The sequence below is a fragment of the Ixodes scapularis genome, unplaced genomic scaffold (genome assembly GCF_016920785.2).
Source record: "Ixodes scapularis isolate PalLabHiFi unplaced genomic scaffold, ASM1692078v2 PGA_scaffold7__128_contigs__length_106722199, whole genome shotgun sequence".
NCBI lineage: Eukaryota > Metazoa > Arthropoda > Arachnida > Ixodida > Ixodidae > Ixodes > Ixodes scapularis.
This window is the reverse complement of record NW_024609882.1, coordinates 79,812,199-79,832,394: the sequence shown is the minus strand read 5'-3', so window position 1 is coordinate 79,832,394 and position 20,196 is coordinate 79,812,199. Positions and strand designations below refer to the sequence as shown.

The 20,196-nt window shown below is 44.1% G+C and overlaps 1 protein-coding gene across 1 annotated transcript in view; it reads left to right on the top strand.

Moving 5' to 3' along the window:
* Positions 1–20,196, top strand: part of LOC8037543 (lysosomal alpha-glucosidase-like) — a 112,255-nt gene that overhangs the window by 31,353 nt on the left and 60,706 nt on the right. The window contains exons 3-6 of the mRNA XM_040215886.3: positions 3,045–3,193; positions 4,394–4,559; positions 11,756–11,852; positions 19,739–19,977. Coding sequence (XP_040071820.1) covers positions 3,045–3,193; positions 4,394–4,559; positions 11,756–11,852; positions 19,739–19,977 — 651 coding nt within the window. The remainder of the gene's footprint in view (positions 1–3,044; positions 3,194–4,393; positions 4,560–11,755; positions 11,853–19,738; positions 19,978–20,196) is intronic.

Genomic DNA, 20,196 nt, shown 5'->3' with positions numbered 1-20,196 from the left:
TTTGAAACCGATGAACCGGTGCTCCCAGCCTTCCGGAAACGTTGGCTGCCACGGCTGAAAAAGGCGTGCCCACGCCTTTTTCAAACGGTACAGTAGGCCCGTCACCGGTCACCCGTCTGTGCAACATGGTCACCGGTTTGAGCAAACGTGCGGCAACCTTGCCCTAACGAGTCGCCCATTTGCCCAGATGAGTGACCCGTTTGCGAAAGAAGTGGCCTGTTTTCGCAAATATGTGACCGTTATGGCTCATACGGGGGACCCCTTTGAGCCATACAAGCGACCCCTTTAACGAACTGGAGACCGGTATGGCTGACTGTTACCGGTATGGGCCCGTTTATTTTCATACAGGCGCCAAATGTTTTTTTCAGTAGGGCTAGGTCTCAACAAGTGCAAAGCAGGGGCAAGAAACCTTGTTTATTGGCCAGGAATGAATGCGGACATCACTGCACTAATCAGGCAATGTGAGACTTGACAAGTCTTCGCATACAGACAGAAAAATGAACCTTTGCATACACGTGAGGTACCGGAAAATCCTTGGAGCCGAGTTGGAGCAGACTTGTTCGAACTGGCTCGAAGACATTACCTAGTTGTTTATGATGCGTACTCCAATTTTCTGGAACTGGAGGAGCTACAGGGTGCAAGCGCTAATGGTGTGATAGCCAAACTTTCTGCGATTCTTTCACGTCATGGAATACCGTTAGAGGTCTGTACTGACGGAGGCCCACAGTTTTCTGCGAAAGAATTCAAAGACTTTTCTGCGCGGTATGACTTCATTCATACAGTGTCAAGCCCTCGGTATCCCCGTACCAACGGCCTAGCGGAGAAGGACGTCCAGAGGGTCAAGCGACTGTTCCAAAAGGCGCCGGTTACCGGGGAGGATTTTTGGTTGGGTCTTCTCAGCTACCGTACGGCTCCGCTGTAGGGCGGTCGCTCGCCATCAGATCTCCTTATGGGTCGCGGAATTCGAACACTTGTGCCAGACCTCCAGTGAACCAGCACCGCCTGTACAAAAACATGCACAGAACCTTCAAAAAGGACGACATCTAGGACAGTTGCAGCCAGAAGACACTGTGCGGATTCTAAATAACGGAAAATGGTTCACAAAAGCCAGAGTGCAATCATACGTCGCCCCTAGGTCATACAGTGTCATCACAGAAGATGGCAAGACGTTCCGCCGCAACAGGCTACATCTCTTGAAAACATGTTAAAAATACGTTCGAGGAACAAATGGCGATAACAATGACGACGACTCAAAAGTGGAAGATGATGGACTACCGGAATCACCTCGACCAGACGATACAGATGAGCAAGAAGCTTGGACGCCGCATGAGTACGTCCAGCAAGCTCAAAGGCTGAATGGGCGCACTTTACGTACGTCAGGCAGAACAAGACGACCTCCACGGAGACTAAGCTATGATAAATAATTCCAGCAGATTTCGTAGTTTTTTTTTCTTGTTCTTTTTCTCTTTCTCATTTTTCTTTCGTTCTCTGTTTCGTTCTGTTCTTTTTCCTTTAATAATTTTGTTTTTTCTTTGTATTCTCAATAGAAAAAACGGGAGGAAAGATGATGTATCAATATGAATGATGCACGAGCAACACGAATAAAGACGACAACGGCGCCAGTTGATCTAATCACACCCAGGTGTACGCACTGCTTTATTTGTCGTTCCTAACAGAGCGACAAATAGCACCAAAACTACAGTCGGTTTCGGTGCTTGGGCATTTTTAAAAATAGTTTCACTGCTTTGAAATACGCAAGAAGAACAATATAATTGTAAAAGATCCGTGGCGATAGGCATCATTGATTAGTTGAGTGCATCCACAGTCCTAAAGGCGCTTATATTGGCGAAGACTGCCTTGAGAACCATGATGCTACATGGAGGTCTTGTGACTGAGTAAAAACGACCCTCTCAAAGATTTGAAGATTTCAAGGGTATGAGATGGCGATTGCCATAGCAACGCAGACACAGTAGGCAATCACCTTGTGAGGTTTATTTATTTATTTATTTATATATAAAATGATTGCCTACTGTGTATATTTATATATACACAGTAGGCAATCACCTTGTGAGGTTTATTTATTTATTTATTTATTTATTTATATCCGTCATCCACACTGGGCAGAAGGGTTTCCCCTTGTGCTACCTTGCACCGATTGCCATAGCAACGCAGACACAGTAGGCAATCACCTTGTGAGGTTTATGTCGTCTGTATGTCAGTATTTTTTGTGTTCCACTAGCAGACAGAGAAAGCAACGACACTACTTTCTCATGATTCACTGATTTAGTGAATATCACCTATTGCCGCCAAAAGCACGTCCAACTCGAGCGCCCATCAAGGCCATGGACACATTGTCTTCATTTTTTTCTCAACTCCAAATTGAAGTTGCCTCGAACCATAGTGCGCCGGCACGCCATCAAGAAAGAACGCCAATCGGAAGTTGATTTGCGGTTATTTTATGGAGAGGGAGGTGTCCTCCTCTGCATAAAATCCTCCTATGCATTTAACATCCAAAAAGGCATGTCGGATTGATCATATTTTGCCAAGCAAGGGCAGTGGCGCATCCAGATCCGGAAATATCATGAATCTGAGATAAAAGCCTACTGTTATATCTACTTAAGTAGACGTTCTGCCCTGATCAAAAAACGTCCCTACGGCATTCAATTAGCTTCGCCACATTACAGGGGTAGGCTAAACAGTCTTTAGATAAACACCTTTTGCAAAAGGCTGCGGCGCCCTGTGCGCCGCCGAAAGGAATGCTGGGAACTTGCTGTAAATAACTTGCTGTAGCATATGGCGGAAGCGACCCAGAATGTGACGGGCGCAACACAGGCGAGCGAGGAAGGGTAGGCAAGCAAATTCGTATCCTTCGCTCTGGCTGGCTTTCTTGACTGTCACGTGGCAGATGTTGGAGGGCAAGGAAAATCGTAAAAAAAATATATATATATAGAATTCAGTGCGCTGCGCGCGCAGCGTGTTAAAACTGTGGCGAACCTGTTTTTTTTTTTTTCTTGTTTTGAGTTGTGTTAATTGTATCATTGCAGGTCCTGGATCCGTCGGTTCAGCGCTTCTCTCCTCCGGTGCCCAGCATCCGCGACCAAACCTTCTCAGGTCTCTGCGAGTACGGCGTCAACTTCAGCGACGCCGACGGAAGAATTCGGGTCTATCGCTTTGAATCACCGGACATTGTCCTGTGAGAAAACGTTGCTCCATTCGAATTGTTGCATCACTTGTAAGAACAGTACCACGGCGCTTTTTTTTCTGCTCCTTCGCACGTTCGCCGAAGAGCCGGAAGGAGAGCGACTTTCTTGTTACAGTAAATGTCAAAAAGTAGCGCCAATATTCGCATCCAGAACCAACTGCGTTTAAAAAGTGCATTGGGCTTCTTGTTACAACCGCAGAATTTGGATAATGTCGAGTGGTCGCTATTGGACCTGTTGCAATAATAGATATTTTGAATACAATTACGCTCATTAATTTACTTCAGAGGTCATTACGCTGTCATTGTCAACGTGATAAAAACAATCTAGAAAAAAAAAATACCGGTAGTGCTGGCGCTTTTACCATCACAAATCGGATGTCAACGGAGGTTTCAAATTACACACGAGGGAAACGTCAGCGTTCGGCGAACGTTCTGTGAAAAGTCAGAATTGACTTGACTTGTCAGTTATGGGGCTTTACTGGAAGACCTGACGTTTGTGTGGACGAAGCAAAAATATCAGAGAGAAAAACAAAACGCCACTAAGCCTACGCTGCAATGTCACGCAATGCCTCCTGTGTAATGCCTTTTCTCTTTGTACCTCGCGTTAGTTGTACGACGTACCGCCAAGTGGCCCGGTGCATCAAGTACAAATAACTAAAATGTTCAAAGTGTGTGCCCATGCAACCCCGGAAAAAGCCTAAGTACATGTGAAATAACTTTGAAGACGCCATGCTGTTTACGCACAACCGCCCTTAACACGTGCTTAGTGCGTTTGTGAAATCGTGGTTGGTCAGTAAATATACGTAGGCACAGAAACAACAACGCAGCCACGCGGACACTAGTGCTGCGAGTCAACATACAGTAAAGTTGGAAATAAAATTCGCATTTTGTAAATTTGAAGCTGTCCTCACGAGAGGACAGCTTCAAACCGGGATTTTCTGGCTTTTCCTGAGCTTCATCACATGTAGCCGAGTTACGCGCAACCCCGGATATTTAGCGATAGTTAACGGTTAGCGGTAACGATATGTATACTGCAACGCTTAGTGTGTGCACTTCGTCTTCCCGTCCTTCATTTTTTGGCACCATTTATTATACCGTTACCATGTACCACCAACTCACCCAACTTTCCACCATTATAGTATTAGGATGAAGTCTGCCCTGTGGTTATTAGAGATTCCCCCGGCGGTTCAGTTTCCAGACAGACCTATCGAGACTGGTGTTCACCGACCAGTTCCTCCAACTTTCAACAACGATGCCTTCGAGCACAGTGTTCGGCCTGGGCGAGCAGTGGGGCCACCTACGCAGAGACACCAACTGGACTCGGCACGTGTTTTTCAACAGAGACCGAGGGCCCGTGGTACGAACGGAAGACGTTATATATCTTTATGGTGCTCAGAGAGAACGTGTTCGTTATTCTAGGCTAACGTCGGCCCCCTAACCGGGCATTCCTGTGCTTTATCTCACATTTCAATAAACATCGCACAGTAGCAAAAACGCGCGGGCCTAGCCATAGCCTTCTGTATACTCTGTGTCTGGCGGAAGCACTTTCCAAGCATTCCCAAATTTTAGTAACATCAGAGCCGTATATCGGGGGAGTTTGGCCAATGGGCGGAGCAAAGGCCGCCGCCAGCGCCGAATACTCCTCCCGTGGTTAGAACTTACACTAAATGTGTGACACAGCAACGACCAATCAGCAGACCGGGACGTCACAATATTGGAAACGATATTTAAACCTTGAAATAGAAGCGTGCAATCTCGGTTTCTCGGTGACATTTCGCTCTCGGCCGGCTTGCTGGAACAGCGTCTCGGCTGAGAATGGCTGAGAGGAAACAGATAACAGGCGGACGACGACGTTGCAAGAATGCCACACCGGGCGTCGGTGGTGCCTAAATCTAAGCCCTGGGCCTCGGTACCTCGGAAACAGCAGCTTTATGCTATGTCTGGGCTACCCCCTTGGAGCCTGGTGCTTGGCCCCCGGTGAGCGACAGCAACATCATGCTCCTCGGGATCCTTTGTGCTACCGTGCACCGATCAAACAGCAAGCTGCGGATCCCCTTGACCTCCTGCTGACCCGCCTCAACGGAGTGTGGAGATCTTCAAATCGGACTGTCATCCTTCGCAATAGCTATAACCTATCCCGTCGTCATCTTGCATGTATAGACTTATCGCATTATCATGTTGATTAGACGCGGCACCGCGAGCCTCCATGATACGGGCTGTTGCCTTTCGAAGGCGCCGCGGCTCCCCAGAGCCAAATAAAGATATTAATATTAGTATTTTCATTATCATTAAAACAGTACTTGAGCCGCGGTTTGCTCCGATCGGGTTGAGACGGTGCCGCTCCGTTCGTGCGCTGGCTTTGGCCAGTGCTTTCTTTCCCCCAGTCTCAGCAGAGACGCGGTTTGTAGCCACTTGGCCCTGGTTTTGACCGTACGTTCGTTCAATCTGCCGTTGAATATAGAGTTGACGAAAACCACACATGAGTCAAGTTTTCAGTCATCAATAATCTTACTCGAGCGACGTTAAAACGGCTTCAATTAGTCCAGTGGCATTTTTTGAGTTCAGGATCACGGCTAGTGGCTGTTTCGCGGCCTGTGGTGTGCAGCGAGATGCTCGCCTATTCAAACAATCTATGTCCAAACTCTCCCAATTTACGGCTCTGAAGGACATCGTCCACTTGCACCATCTATCTCCAGACGACGATACCCTGCAAGCATTTCAATGAAGGAATCCCTTTTTTGCCATAAAATAAATAAGGGCGCATTTCTCAAAGCACCTCCAGACATGGAGTCTTCATGGGCGTTGATATCGCTTCGGCACAAAGAGAGAGCCTAAAAAAGTAGATGGGTTCTAAATTTACTCGAACTTCTTATCTTCTTAGCAGTTTGTATAGTAAATCTTGAAAGAGATCGCGGTATCATTTTCACCAAGGTTGAACCATAAAAATATAAGCCTTGATTAAGCAGGCCAGGACAATGCGCAACTCCATTAGCAGGGTAGATTTATCATAGTACCTTGCATAAAGTTTCCTGAAGGAATTTTACGCGACATTCATCAGTGAGTCGCACCGAGCGACCGTACTCAGGGTCACAAGCAAGGTTTATGCTCCTCATGCTGTTTGCGGTGGAACGCAGCGCTTACCGCGTCGGGCCTTCATTCCGCTCTCCCGGGTTTGATCCCACTCAAGTTCTTACGGCCCGTTCACACTCTTGCCACCGAGTACAACCGAGAGAGACGAGAATTGTTAAAACCTCTTAAAATTTCTTAGGACGAGGGAACACACTGGCATTCTTTTGCCATCTATGTGGTGGCCCCGGAACTGCATTTCACAAGAGCGAAGGTTTTGCGGGATTTCCGAGGTCAAATGAGCGTAAGAGCTATAAGGAATGCTCGTTCATAACGTTGACAAAAGTTTTTCGAGCAAAGAAAGAAATGATAATGCGCGAGAGAAATAGAAAATATGCCGGACCGAAAAGTTTACACTGCTGCCCAATACATGGCGCCACTGTGTCCTCTTGTTGTAAGAGGTTTTAAGCCACCAAGTTTTAAGAGGTCGCAAAAGTGTGAACGGGCCTTTACTGTCTTTGGTGCCTCCCATCGCTATTATGGACCACCATGGCGTAGTCATACCATTATTCATTGTCTCTTCTCGTCATGCTTTTTTATTGTGTATTCTGCCCCGCAGATCGTATTAAAATAGGCTTTGCGCGTCCGTGCTTAAGATTTCTAACTTTTCTCTGCATAGTTTTCACGCATTTCTGGTTAAAATTTATTCTGCACTTTTGCAAATCCGGATTTAATTCCTTGTCAAAATTTCAATAGGGTGTTTCCAGTGTCTTCGTGTCCCTGTTTTACATTTCTTTAAAAATCCGGGAGTAAACATCGGGAGCTATTCTTATACCTGACAATCTGGGAGAAGTCGGACTTTCGTTCAGTAATTCTGGAATTCGGGTCTTGACCGAACATATAGAAAAAAATATCAGTAATTCAAATAAAATTCACTAGGACGCGTCGGTTTCAGTGCGTGATTTACTTATTTTTTTTTTCATTTACACTAAGAAAATGAAACAATGTACAGATAATACCCCAAAACATTGTGTTCGAGCTCACCTGCTATTACTTGTTTCTCATATTTTTGTTTTTATTTCTACATGATGTATTTCCTGCTACCACAATGGTTCACTCAGCTACACTTGGTAGGAAGCTTAAGAGTCATATTATCAAATAAGAAATATATTTTTATTGCCTCCCTTGTTTTCCTGTAGATCTAAAGGCATGCGCTGCAATAGAGTAATTTAGATTTGTTGTTCCACAGCATCGCACGCTTGATATGCTTCCTGCACCTATCCATGGCTGGAGGCAGAAGCGTGCGTAGGCCTAAGGTGAAAGTTTAAAGAAATAAAACTTTTTGGAACATTTTTTAAATTTTTTTACGTGGGTTCTAAACCATATACAAGAATAGGGGAAATATTTCTAGACCGCCCACCTTTCACATTTTTCGTACTGAACATTGCCTATCTTGAGATATCTACGATATTGGCGATTACTCTCAGAGAAGACGGAAACTAAGTTTATAACGAAACATTTTTTTTGTATTTTGTGAAGTGATACAAGCACAATCGTTTTTAGGCTTCACGCCCTTAGCATTGAAAGAGAAATAAATAATGAATATAATCATTTCAAGCTCTTTTTAATTCGCTGCTTTCCCGCAAACACTTGCAAAGTGATAGCAAATATTATTTGGACAGTTAGAGGGGCCAAGTAACTCACTGAAACGGTGTTTAATTAATATCCTTGCTTTACAAATAATAAACGAATGTACCGTGGGATGCAGTTTTGTACCTAAAGCGTATTTGTAGGCCCTGTGGCCTACAATTCGACAGAGGATCGATTTTTATGATATTCAAGGCTCCACCAAGGCAGTAAAACTTCATAGCATAATGATATGTTTGTGGCGATAGCCACTGAGAAAAAGAAGAAGAAGATCGTGTGCAAATAAAAACGAAAAAATCAGTTTGATTTTGGAATGCGTCAGACGTAGTCGCTTTTTGTCTGTCTTTCTCTACATTGGTGACCCGGACGTGATTGGGCAGATAAGGCCGTTTCCGAAGCTTGACAACTCTTCTTGGCATCGCTCACTTGAAGACCACAGCCTACCACCCTCAGGCAAATGGTTTGGTTGAGCGGTTCCATCGCCATCTCAAGGCCTCCCTCATGGCCCACTCCACACCAGATAAATGGGCCACGTCTCTACCCATCGTCCTCCTAGGGTTGCGCACAACCATAAAGGAAGACCTCGGATGTGCCACATCACATCTAGTTTATGGAACATTGCTGCGCCTTCAGCTGAATTGGTCAGCCCTACCACTCCGATCCACGGCGGCCCTACGATGCCTGCAGGATTGCCTTACGTGGAGGACTTAGCCCGTCTGTTCGGTTACGTGCGCGCTACACCGACGCGGACACGCCAGAGCAAGCCTCCTTTCTTCCATCGCGACCTGCACAACAGTGGCTACGTGTTTTTGCGCGTCGACAGCGTCCGCCGTTCGCTCCAGCAACCTTACACTGGTCCCCACCTCGTCGTGGCACGTGGCGAAAAAACATTCACGCTGCGAGTTAATGGCCGCGACACGGTCGTGTCCGTTGACCGCCTCAAGCCAGCATTTGTTGAGAGCGATACGATCGCTCAGCCGACTGATCTTTCCAGCGTGCAGGCCACCTCGAGCTCAACAGTAGCACCCGCGACCCGCATCAAACACTCCAGGACAGTTCACTGGGACGACTCCGTCTCCAAAGGGGGGCTATGTGGCGATAGCCACTGAGAAAAAGAAGAAGATGATCGCGTGCAAATAAAAACGAAAAAATCAGTTCGATTTTGGAATGCGTCAGACGTAGTCGCTTTTCGTCTGTCTTTCTCTACATGTTCAAACAGGCTTCTTTATATTGCCAACAACGCTTACGATGTTTTACTGCAGATTCCGCAATTGACAAAGTTAAGGCTGGGTCGTACGGAGTGAAATAACCCAGGTGCCTCATTTTGATAGGGATTGCTTGAGTTCGGTTTGATCTGGAAGTTTGCGGGGACTTCAAACGGAAAGATCCCTACCTCGCTGGGAAATTTTGAATAGTGTCTATAAGGCTTATTCCATAAAAAAGCGCAAGGTTGGACCGTTACGCTGACGTCAACACACTACTCAAGGGCGTATAAATTATACATGGTCAGAAATTAATGGGCATAAAGTAATTCACCAGTTGGTACTTGGTGTCATTCGACCCGATATCCAAAGATCTGTAGCTCCATGTTTTATCGAGCGAGCTACGATATATTTTTATACAGTTTCGAGCGCAAACAAATCATCTTGTGTAATACCCAATGTTGACAGCACTTGCTCATAAACAACATTCAGAGAGATTGCAGGAAAAAAATAATACCGGAGCGCGGGTAAAGTGCTCAAACCGGGGGAATGACGAAAGAAAAGAAGCATTGCAAAGGTAAAAGGAATTAAATTTGGCAGTATAAAACTGATACGTACTGGTGAAATTAATACACTCAGTGTATTGTCATGACTTCCATGAGGAAGATTAACACCGAGCGAACGCGGGAACACTCTCAACGCAAAAACCTGGAGGACGAGGCGGCCAAGACAAGGCCAGTTCCGAACATGGGCGGCTACTGGAACGCAATTAAAGCGTTAGGCTTGTCTTGATTATACTGGCAAACTTGGAAATCACAGGATGTGTAATGAATGAAATGGACACGATCTGTGTGTGGTTGTCCAAACCGCGCTCGACAAGATCAAAGCAGGCTTAAAAAAATTCTCGAAAAATATAGCAAAGCTAATCACACCCTAGCCAATGATACCTTGCACAACAATACAATACCTATCAAATGAAATGAAATGAAATCAGTTGTATCTTCACCTCTTACAAAAACAGAGAAAGGACCTGTGGAAACAAAGATGCAGCAGCGGAGCTTGACGAGTCAGCAGAACCTTAATTTGTCAGTTAAACAGCACCATACTAAAAATATTCTTGATAAAACAATTAAAAACAAAACGAAAAATGAGATTGAATGTTGTTAAAAGTGTGCCGAGCTCAGCCGCAATACATTGTTCCGATGAACTCCTATAAACTCCAAATTTAAGACAATTGTATAAGATCAAGACAATTGTATAAATTTTTTTTCCGTGTGTTATGATCTAAGCAGACTTTAAAAATAAGGAAGAACTAAACCAAACCCGAACCAGAATTCCGGATACGTGCCTTGCTCGCAGCATATTGCTTTTGGATTGTGAGTCATTGAGAAGTTTACCATGCAAGTCCGTGCTATAGGGCAGGCGATTTTCCAGGCTAGTAATAGAGTTTTAAAGAATTATCTAGGGTCACTCTATGGACACTGTTGTTGTCAAGAGAAACCTTTTTTAAACGCCCAGTCAAGTAATCACCCAGTCTTGTCTGACGTCATGTCAATGCAAAACACTAATTGGACAGAAGCACCAGCTGCGCATTCAGTACATATTTCTTTGTAAATTGAATAGAAGCATGGCCTTCTAGTGTCTTGGCGTCGTAGACTAGATATCAGAATCTCAATTATTAAATGTATACACGCGGTATGCTCCAAGAAAATGAGAGAGAGGAGGAGTCATGACCACGCAGGCCCGTCAGAAAGCTGAGCTCTTGATGGAATGATTAGTGAGTAAACCTAAAGTTAGCCGCCTTTGTCTCCACTGCACTCGTTAAACGCGTTAGAACGTGGAGCGACGGCGCCCGGCGCATGGCTCTCGCATTCAAACATCACCATACGCACCTTGACGTCAACAGTAGATGACAACTGAGCATCGCATAACTTCAGCCTGCCTTCCGAAATAATTGGAAAGCATACAGTTGAAGCTCTAGAAAGAGGATTAAACAGCGAAAGCAAAAGAATAGAACCCAGTTAGAAGATGGAACCGAATCGAAAGAGGTGGTCATTGAATTTTCTTTGCATTGTTGTTCATGTTAGAGTTTGTTTCACAATTTTTTTTTTTTTCAACTGCTTCAGCATGGTACAACCTAAGGTCGCTCTCAAAATTCATACATATTTAACCAAGTTCTTACTTCTTTCGTACATTTGTCGTTTTCCTTACTTTCTTTTTCGACTGCTGCTCAGGGGAGGGAAGAAAAAAAAAAGTAATGCTCATTTTGTATTTTGGTACCTTCAGAAATGTATTCCGATCTGGTATTTTACAAAAGTAAAAAGCTGGATCCGACGTTCTCGCTTGCCTAGTTTCGTTTAAGCTGCAAATAATGAGTCTTCAAAATTTAAAATTTCGCGGCTCCTAAAAACAGCATCTTGTTTATAAATCTTTAGCTACTATCAGTTTATTGTGCAACTGACCGTAATAATCATACGCTCTTCCAAATTAATCATTCTAATAAAAACATTCTGAAAACGGATTTGACCAAGGAGTCATGAAATATTTACAAACGTTTCTGCACGTTAAGATGTTCAAGAACAACTTAATCGTTTACATTAAACGAAGATCTGTTTTTCACTTGAAGTTTTTCTTCTAGGAAAACGAAAACCTCTACGGGACGCATCCGGTTTATCTTGGACTTGAGCAGGACGGCAAGGGCCACGGCGTTTTCCTGCACAACAGCAACGCGATGGGTAAGGCATCTAACCCGGTTGAAAGAGGGGCCCAATTTCACAACATCATTAATTATTTGTCCGAAATACGTTTCTCAGAATGGTACACAGAATGGCTTTAGAAATTTTTAGTCATGTCTCTAACGGTTGTTGTAATTTATTCAGCGTGTGAGATTAAAGTGGCAAATAATTTTAAAGTTTGTTTATGGGTAATGACCTTCTGAGGTCACTCAGAAACCATTTCTGTCAAAGCTGCAAGTTATTTCAAAACTATCGGCGTTTTTTGTTTTTGTTTTTGTGGAACTTTTACAACTAAGTCAAAATAAAAGTTACAATACATTTTAGTGTTTTTCATTTACGTTTAAAGAAATATCAGTTGGCTACCCAGAACAGGGATGCAACTATTATCCGTGTGTACTAAAAATAGAACGCTGAAACACAACAAAATACTGTATTCCGCCACACTGATGCTTTTTCGTGTAAATTTCCAACGCCAAAAGTCCAGAATATTGTCTTTAGGACCTTACATATATGAAAACAGAATAATATAAATCACCCCGTAAATTGTCGCTCTATATCTTAGAGACGGACACAGTGGCAGGCTCTGACACCTTAAAGAAATGTCACCACACGCTTTTACTTAGTGTAGTCGCTAAAGAATATTCTTCTTTGGTAATAAGGTGGCAAAGACGTGCTCCCGTGATCCTAGTTTAACAAATCTGTTTCTTGGAATAAACAACAAAAATATGGGGAAATAAAAACTGCTTTCAGTGAAAGAACGGCATGAAGGTTCCCTTCATGCCGTCCGTGCCGTATGCAGTTAAACTGGTTTGGAGACATCATATAGTGTAATTTACAATATTGACGACATACACTAAACCTTTCTAAATCTGATTCATGAAAGTGTGTCTCTTTATGACATATGAGCTTGTAAAAATTTTAGAAGCTAAGTATCTCAACAAAGCGTAAGCAGGCAATCCGAGGATTCTATATAAGTTTCTTCTTATATATAGGCGCTTATTTGATCCATACGCAAAGTGTACCAAACAGGTACGTGTTATTACATCCGTCTTAAATCTATCGCGTTATTATTGTAAGTGCTGTATTAAATGGGATAGCGTTTCTGTCGCCAGCACCCCGTGAAAATTCTGCTCTGTACGCGAAATGAATGAGAACGCGCCGGAAAGTGGAGAATTGAAACTGACCCGACAGAACAAAACTCCGAAGGTCTCTAACGGGAACCAAAAACAAAACCCCAAGTTTGGGAGCCCCTCGCTCAACCATTGCCGCTACAGGGAGGTTTTCTCTGTCGAAGTCTACAGGAAGGGTTGTAAATAAAGGTATGAGATGCGATCAAATTTCTTCCGTCAACCCACACCGCGAAACGACAAGTGGCGCCAGCGGGTAAGCTCGCACATGTTTTCACGCTGTAAAAGTGTACGTGAAGCTGAGGCGCAATCGAACTGAAGGAGCTCGCGCATGTGTACATCAGTCAGCAGGGATCACACAACTTAGAACAGAGGCACACTTTCGAAAGGGGTCATAGCACATAGTTCTCAAAGCAAATATCTAAAAATGCATTGCATAAACTAACTGTGGTATGTTAAGAGGAACGCAACAACTTGGGCATGAGATTTAGTAGTTACAAGTGTGGAGTAACGGCGTTAAATGATAAAAAAGAGTGAAACCCCGAAAATACAAGGAATTGTAGTATGCCACATAGGAAAACACACATATGTAGAGTATGCAACAAAAGGAGGGAAGAAAATGTCTAGACGTACATGAATGAAATATAATTAGAAAAGAAACAATAAATGCAGCAATTATGCAAATCAAGCTGCCGTGGCACTCTAATGAGTATGAACTGGTCAGGACCACGTGGAAAGGAGTGATGATACCTGGACTGTTGTACGGAAGTGGGTGTACTATGCTTGAGGTCCGAGGTTCAGTCAAAAATAGGAATTCGAAAGGGGAGTATGGGCTGGGTAGCACCGAGTGGGAGCTCAGCAAATGCGGGGTCCCAGAAGACATGGGCAGGTTGTTCATTGAGAGCAGAGAGGCAATCAGGCAATCAGCACAATTTTGTGCAAAAGTTAACTTAAACAACGGATACGGGATGGGCGATAAAAATATAAACGCAATATATATAACAAAATATAAATCACAAACCGAACGTACAAAACACAAACCCGACATTAAGTTGCCTATACATTAGTGATGGGCTTGAGCAAACTAGTTGAGTGGAAAAGAGAGGGGAAAAAATCGGAAAACAAAATATGGGAGGGGGGATTGTGCGACAAATCAGCTTTAGCAATGTACGGGTCACAAAAAAAGGTAAAAAAAAAAAGAAAGAGGTGTTTGGTAATTCAGGAGGGCTCTTGACTCTTCGAGGCGACAACGGGAATCCTAAGGAAAAGGATATATATGGCAAAGTTTCAAGAGATAGACATGTATGTGGCTATGGCGTGGCAATAACGAGACGCTACAACCTATGATTTTGACTGCTTGGGCTTTGCCCTACCATCTCTGTAGGGGTAAAAGGCTGGAGCGCCGAGTTTTTCTGAAGACGAGAAAAGAACGGAGGAAGAAAGATTTACAGTCCGAAAAACGTAAAAAGAAGATTGGTGGAGAGAGGCGTGAATATACGCAAAATGGGTATGATGTATAATTGAAGAAGAGACAAAATTTATAGCCATATTGAAAAGGGAAGGTAAAAATTATTTTAAGCTACGTTGCGAAAGCTACCACCTGATGCAGCGGGTATGCCCAATACCAGCCATTTATTTAGCCATTCTACGATACGCATCTATTTAGAAGGTAAACAACAACGAACAAGATGGCTGCTTCCCCGTGCCATATTCATTTCCGATTGACTGGTGTTGTGTGCGTTTTCCTACGGGGCTTGCGCAATGACGAGCGCGTACTATTCTAGATTGCCTTTGAATGATCGAGCTCCTTACGTGGAAACATTATTGTGTCGACGCTCATCGTCCCAATTGAAATGTTCGATCTAACGAGTTCAGGAATGTTGAAGGAAGAGCGGCGTTTGCACCCGTAAGTGTAAAAATTCAAAAGCGCAAACACCAAGGAAAAAAAGAGGGGACAGGGCAGAGCGCTCTGTCCTGTCCCCTCTTCTTTTCCTTGGTGTTTGCGCTTTTGAATTTTCATACAATGTGTAGCCAACTAGCCCAACAGTCAATTTTGACCCGTAAGTGACCTGACCCGAGCCGACGTAGCACTCTGTTAGGAGATGCGTCAACACGACCGCGAGCAATCACGCCATTCAGAGTTGCGCTTGACGGCGCTACGACAAGCTACGAGGGCGAGTTTCCGGGACATGCGTGCATCGTATATCGGGCGCAAGGCTGCTCCTCGAGTTAATTGCCACGTCGAAATTTATTTTTCGCAGCAGTGACGTCCCGGCGTCTGGCAGCTGTAACTCGACGTAATTTCCTTTAATTTAGTCAAACGCTGCTACGTCAGCGGGTCTTTATCTGTGTTTTGCATGAAGCAGGACAAGACGGCAACGAATTTAGTGATTGTTCTGTCACGCGAGATTGGAAGCAGGAATGCCCCGGTAGTGTCTCGACGTAACGCCATCAAGCCTGCTCAGTGTCTAACAGGCTGCTGTGTGCCAGCCAAGAACAAAAAAACGGATTTAGTTCCCAGGTCGCGTAGCTGCAGGACAGAGAGATAGCAAGACGTAGGCTGTTTGGTTTTATCGGGAACACGGGCCGGTCTGACTACGTATACTGCGTGGGCGTTGAAGGGTTAGTTACTTTGGAACAGTATATTTTTGTCGTAATTTAGAAATGCCTGGGATTACAAAGCGCACAATACCCCCTTAATAATAAGTCCAATTAAAAGAACTGAAAAGGCAATGAGGTCTTTATTAGTTCATAACCTCATATGCTGAGGGAGTAAATACCTTTGATGTACTAATAAACACCTCTTGGCTTGCCACACTCCGCGTCTCATTTCGTCCATAAAATCCTAATAGTCACACATGACATTTCACACTTTATATCTAGCGACGTTTTATTGTTGCGGCTGCTTTCAATCACCAAGACAAGCTCCATTCGCTGTCCATGTACCATGGTAATGCTGGCGATGTTCATCACGCGGTAATCAAAACAAAATTACTTTTGAGATTTGGTTCACAATTTCTCAGAATGGGATAGTGCATCCCTAAGCACATTCCATGGAATCTACCCATTCACAGAAACACAAAAACACAAAAAAGCACACTGACATAATAGTGAAATCCCATAAACAAGACCACGTTCATTCCAAAACCGAAAATGATTTAGGCAACGAGATGGCAGTTGAGAGAAAACCGGAAGTCGCAGAAAATGGATGTATAAGACATGCGCTTGCTGGAGGTGCTCCGGTCTTCTCCAGAATACCTCGCAAGACGAAGGAGTGGAATGAAGAGGATATCGCTGAACACAAGCGGCGGCCCACTAGGACTCAACGTGTTCGCCATGCCGATCGGACACCGAAAAAAAGAGCCCAGCGCTTGACCGGGAACAAAGGAGGCTTCCAACTGCTACGACCAAGAGCTGAGTGAATGAACAAGATTTTCCCCCATTTATTCAGGGAAATGGCAACTTCATAGAAGAAACCTTCACATGATATCGCATTTCAACGTGTTCCGCAGAGAAGCATAGCAAAAACGCAGCCTAAATTGTTCATCTCTTTTTTTTATTTTTTTTTTTTACAGCAAAACCTAGCGCTACCGCTATATCAGTTACCTATTCCGAGAGGGTAAGACAACGTCCCGTGTACCTCAAAACCACATGTTGTAGCGAATCGCTTTCACTGTAGCGTACGACACATAAGCGTCTACTACTAAAACTTTGCCCTATATGTCTTTGCATTTCAGACTCCCGTTTTCGCCTCAGATAGTAAAAAGCTTTTCCGTGAATTTTAAAATATGCGTTCCTCTCTAATGTGCTGAATTGCCTTGAAATATTCTTCCCTTTCACATTTTCCTTTCGGATTTTTCTACTATTTTTTTCCTCTGTCCAAACTATAATATAGTTCAGTCCCATGAACTATATTATAGTTTGTCGGTATTTCAATGCTACCTTTCAGGTTTGATTTGTTCCTTATACGCTTAATTCCTGACGCAAAACTGCCTGTATACTTTCCGTGCCAACCCTCCATTGCCGATTTCAGTTAAGTCCTTTTGATCAAATTTCAATTTACTAGTTTTTCAAAGGACGACCAGCCAAAGTCCACCACCTAACTTGGTGAGTTTACATAAGTTTTCAGTGGCAGTCTTTTCACGCTTCATTGTCGAATGTCCGGTCATAATTGAACCTCTGACCTCATGCCAACACAGTTGCCAAAATAAAATTCAGACATCGTCACTTTTTACAATCCACCATTTACCATGCACCATTTATCATAATTCCATAGTCGCTTGAGCTCTGTGGTCGCTGAATTTATTCGGCCACACCTAATTATATTTCCTTCCAGTTTCTTCAAATATATCCTTCACTAATGAAGTCACACCTCCAAATATTTGTATCTTTCTACGTGTTTTTTTATTTTTTATTATATTTTCTGGGGTTACATCCGTTGCTAAACACCATGTCTTAAAATTATCCCAGTTAAAACTCAGGCGCAAGATGTCCTCTTCCTCTTCTCATATCCCAGTTAATCTTTTTCACTGTATCACAGATATTTGTCATGAATACCATATACCACACATCTTAAAATTCTGCCCTTTGTGTGTCGTTCCAGTGTCATCAGTGCCAGTTTAGCTTTAACCCTAGAAGGTAGCAATTGTGTCGTTTCTTTTTCCTGTAATGTGATGGAACGATGCTGCGTTGTTTGATTCAAACCACTCTTGGCACACCTGTATATAAAAGATTAAACATTATGGTTGTGCGAATCAAACTTCAAATCAAATAGACAAATATCATTCCTAGCTTCAATACCGGTAATAAAGACGGTACGCCTTGGCTTTTCCTTTGGCTATAAAAGAATATTGACTAAGCGCTAAGAATTCAAACCACCTATCGCACACACTTCCCTACTGAAAAGAAATATAGGATGCGTTAAAAAATATATTAAAATGTATAAAATAAAACGTAAGTCACTTGCTGAATTTCGCTACGTTTGCCTGACAGATCCCTTCAAAATGTTTATATTTTCAATGGGTTTATTAAAAATCATTTAGGGGTGTGCAGAGGGGTGCAAATTTAATAGTCCAGTTTTCAATGCGAAAGCATTACTGTCCCATGGAAAGCACCGTCGTTATCAGCTCATTAAGCCGCGCCAAACGGCACCTAAATTCCCCTGTCCCCATGCAGTGAAGCCTGTAGTACGCACGAGCGTATTGATAGATAAACTCCCATTGGCTGCCGCGCGGCGTAGTTTCAAGGAATGCCACAACACAGAGAGCCCCTTTCACGGGGCAGCGGACCGCCGCCGCTAAGAGGAAGAGGGTGGCCGGGCTTTGCAGAGCGGCCGTGGCGGCCGGCCGCAGAGCCCGCCCAGGCAGCCTACGCGCAGGTCGAACGGCATGCCTCAGCGGGACGCGCAACTTGTAGGTGTACGCTACGTATACGAATGATTTTAAGACGTTAGCAGCCTTAAGAGTCTTTGTAGTTTTATTCGCTGCGACAACACTGCAGATAGAACCGGTATCGGTATATTGTCCCTTTTTCTTGCACTATGCACGAAGCAGCGCTATTTGATACGAGCCACTCTTCCCAAACACTTATGAATCATTCATAAAAAGTCGTTTATTAATTCAGGTTTGAATTCTTACTGAAGCTTACTCTGACTTAAAGGCCGACCTACAAAACCATTTTCCGCGGGAGAAGAGGTTTCCTCCTTGCCACCCGGAAAGGAGGAAACCCCTTCTCCTTTCCACGGAGACTAGCTTCCGGACCCGCCCTTTTCAGGGGAGGAGGAGGAAGGAGTGCGAGAGGGGAGGGAGCGAAGGTCGTTGGGGAGCACTTTCCTACCCCGCGGAAAATGGTTTCGTAAGTCGGCCTTTAAGCTTCAAATCGAGAGTGACGCGTATCAAGGTCGGAGACAGTTGGCCGACTGCCAAACACCTCGACCAAAGCCTTAGAGATCAGACGACGCAACACAGGAAGAAAAACAAGAGCCTGGAGGACGACTTTGAGTCGCTTCCTCAAGACTTCACTTCCTGCGAAGTACTTCCCAAACAACGGCCAGAAAGGAAACGGTCTAAAAGGAGGACTCGGCTACATTAAAAAGCAACTTATCGTTGCCTGCAAAATCAGACTAGGGTTCGCCTCCGCGACGTTCCTCATAAAACACGCAATTCTTCATATAGACCTCTGCGTTGTTTAGAAGGCGCTGTGAAAGATGCCTGTTAGGACTTGTTTTCGGTAGTACAAACTTGAGCGTGTCAAATTTTCACACTGCAAAAAAGTGCTTTCTCTTGTGCGGAACGCTATCACGGGGAAAATACAAAGATACAATAATAATTTGAACACCGTCGAAGTAGAAGTCAAAGCTAAGTCGCTAAGAATTAGAATTAAAAAAAAAATCAAAGCGCCCGGACGTCAGATATTCTGACGTCACTACACAAAAATAACAGACGCGTACCCTAGTGGTGGTGGCGTGAATCTGGAACGTTCGATTGTCTTACGGCGTTAAATTTTTCGGATTTCGGAATACGAATGGTAGTTTTCTGTTCTTTAGACTACACAGAAATACGAAAACTCAGCGAAGGGGCTACAAGTAGTGGGAGGCCCAATCAGGTGAGCTTGTACTACCCAAAATGAGGGCGCCAGGGTTTTCTCCAAACTTCAGCGCAGGAGGCTTATAACTGTTTGAGCGATACATCGAAATACTACCGCATATTTGTCTCGTTTTATTTTTCCTCGCCTTACGCTTAACCTTGTTGCTCTTCGCAGAGGTTTTCCTGCAACCGACTCCGGCAGCCACCTTCCGCGCCATCGGTGGCATCCTGGACATGTTCGTCTTCGTTGGCCCATCCCCGACCAAGGTGGTTCAGCAGCTTCAGCACGTGGTCGGCTTTCCCGCCATGCCCCCTTATTGGGGCCTGGGCTTCCACTTGTGTCGTTTTGACTACGGGTCGCTGAACAGGACGCGCTTCATCATGGAGAAGAACATCCAGGCTGGAATCCCATTGGTGAGCGTACGGTCACTGCCTCTATATTTGAGTACATCGGACTGGATTGTGTTGGCCATTCCCTTTGTAACGGGTGAACAGTGCTTATCGACGTGATTAGAACAACTCAGTTTGGAAAATGGTATAGACCCAGAGCTGGAAAGTAATCTGTTATAAGTAACAGATTACTTGTAATTCGTTACTTTTTTAAGTAATTTTGTAATTGCCACGTTTCTGTTT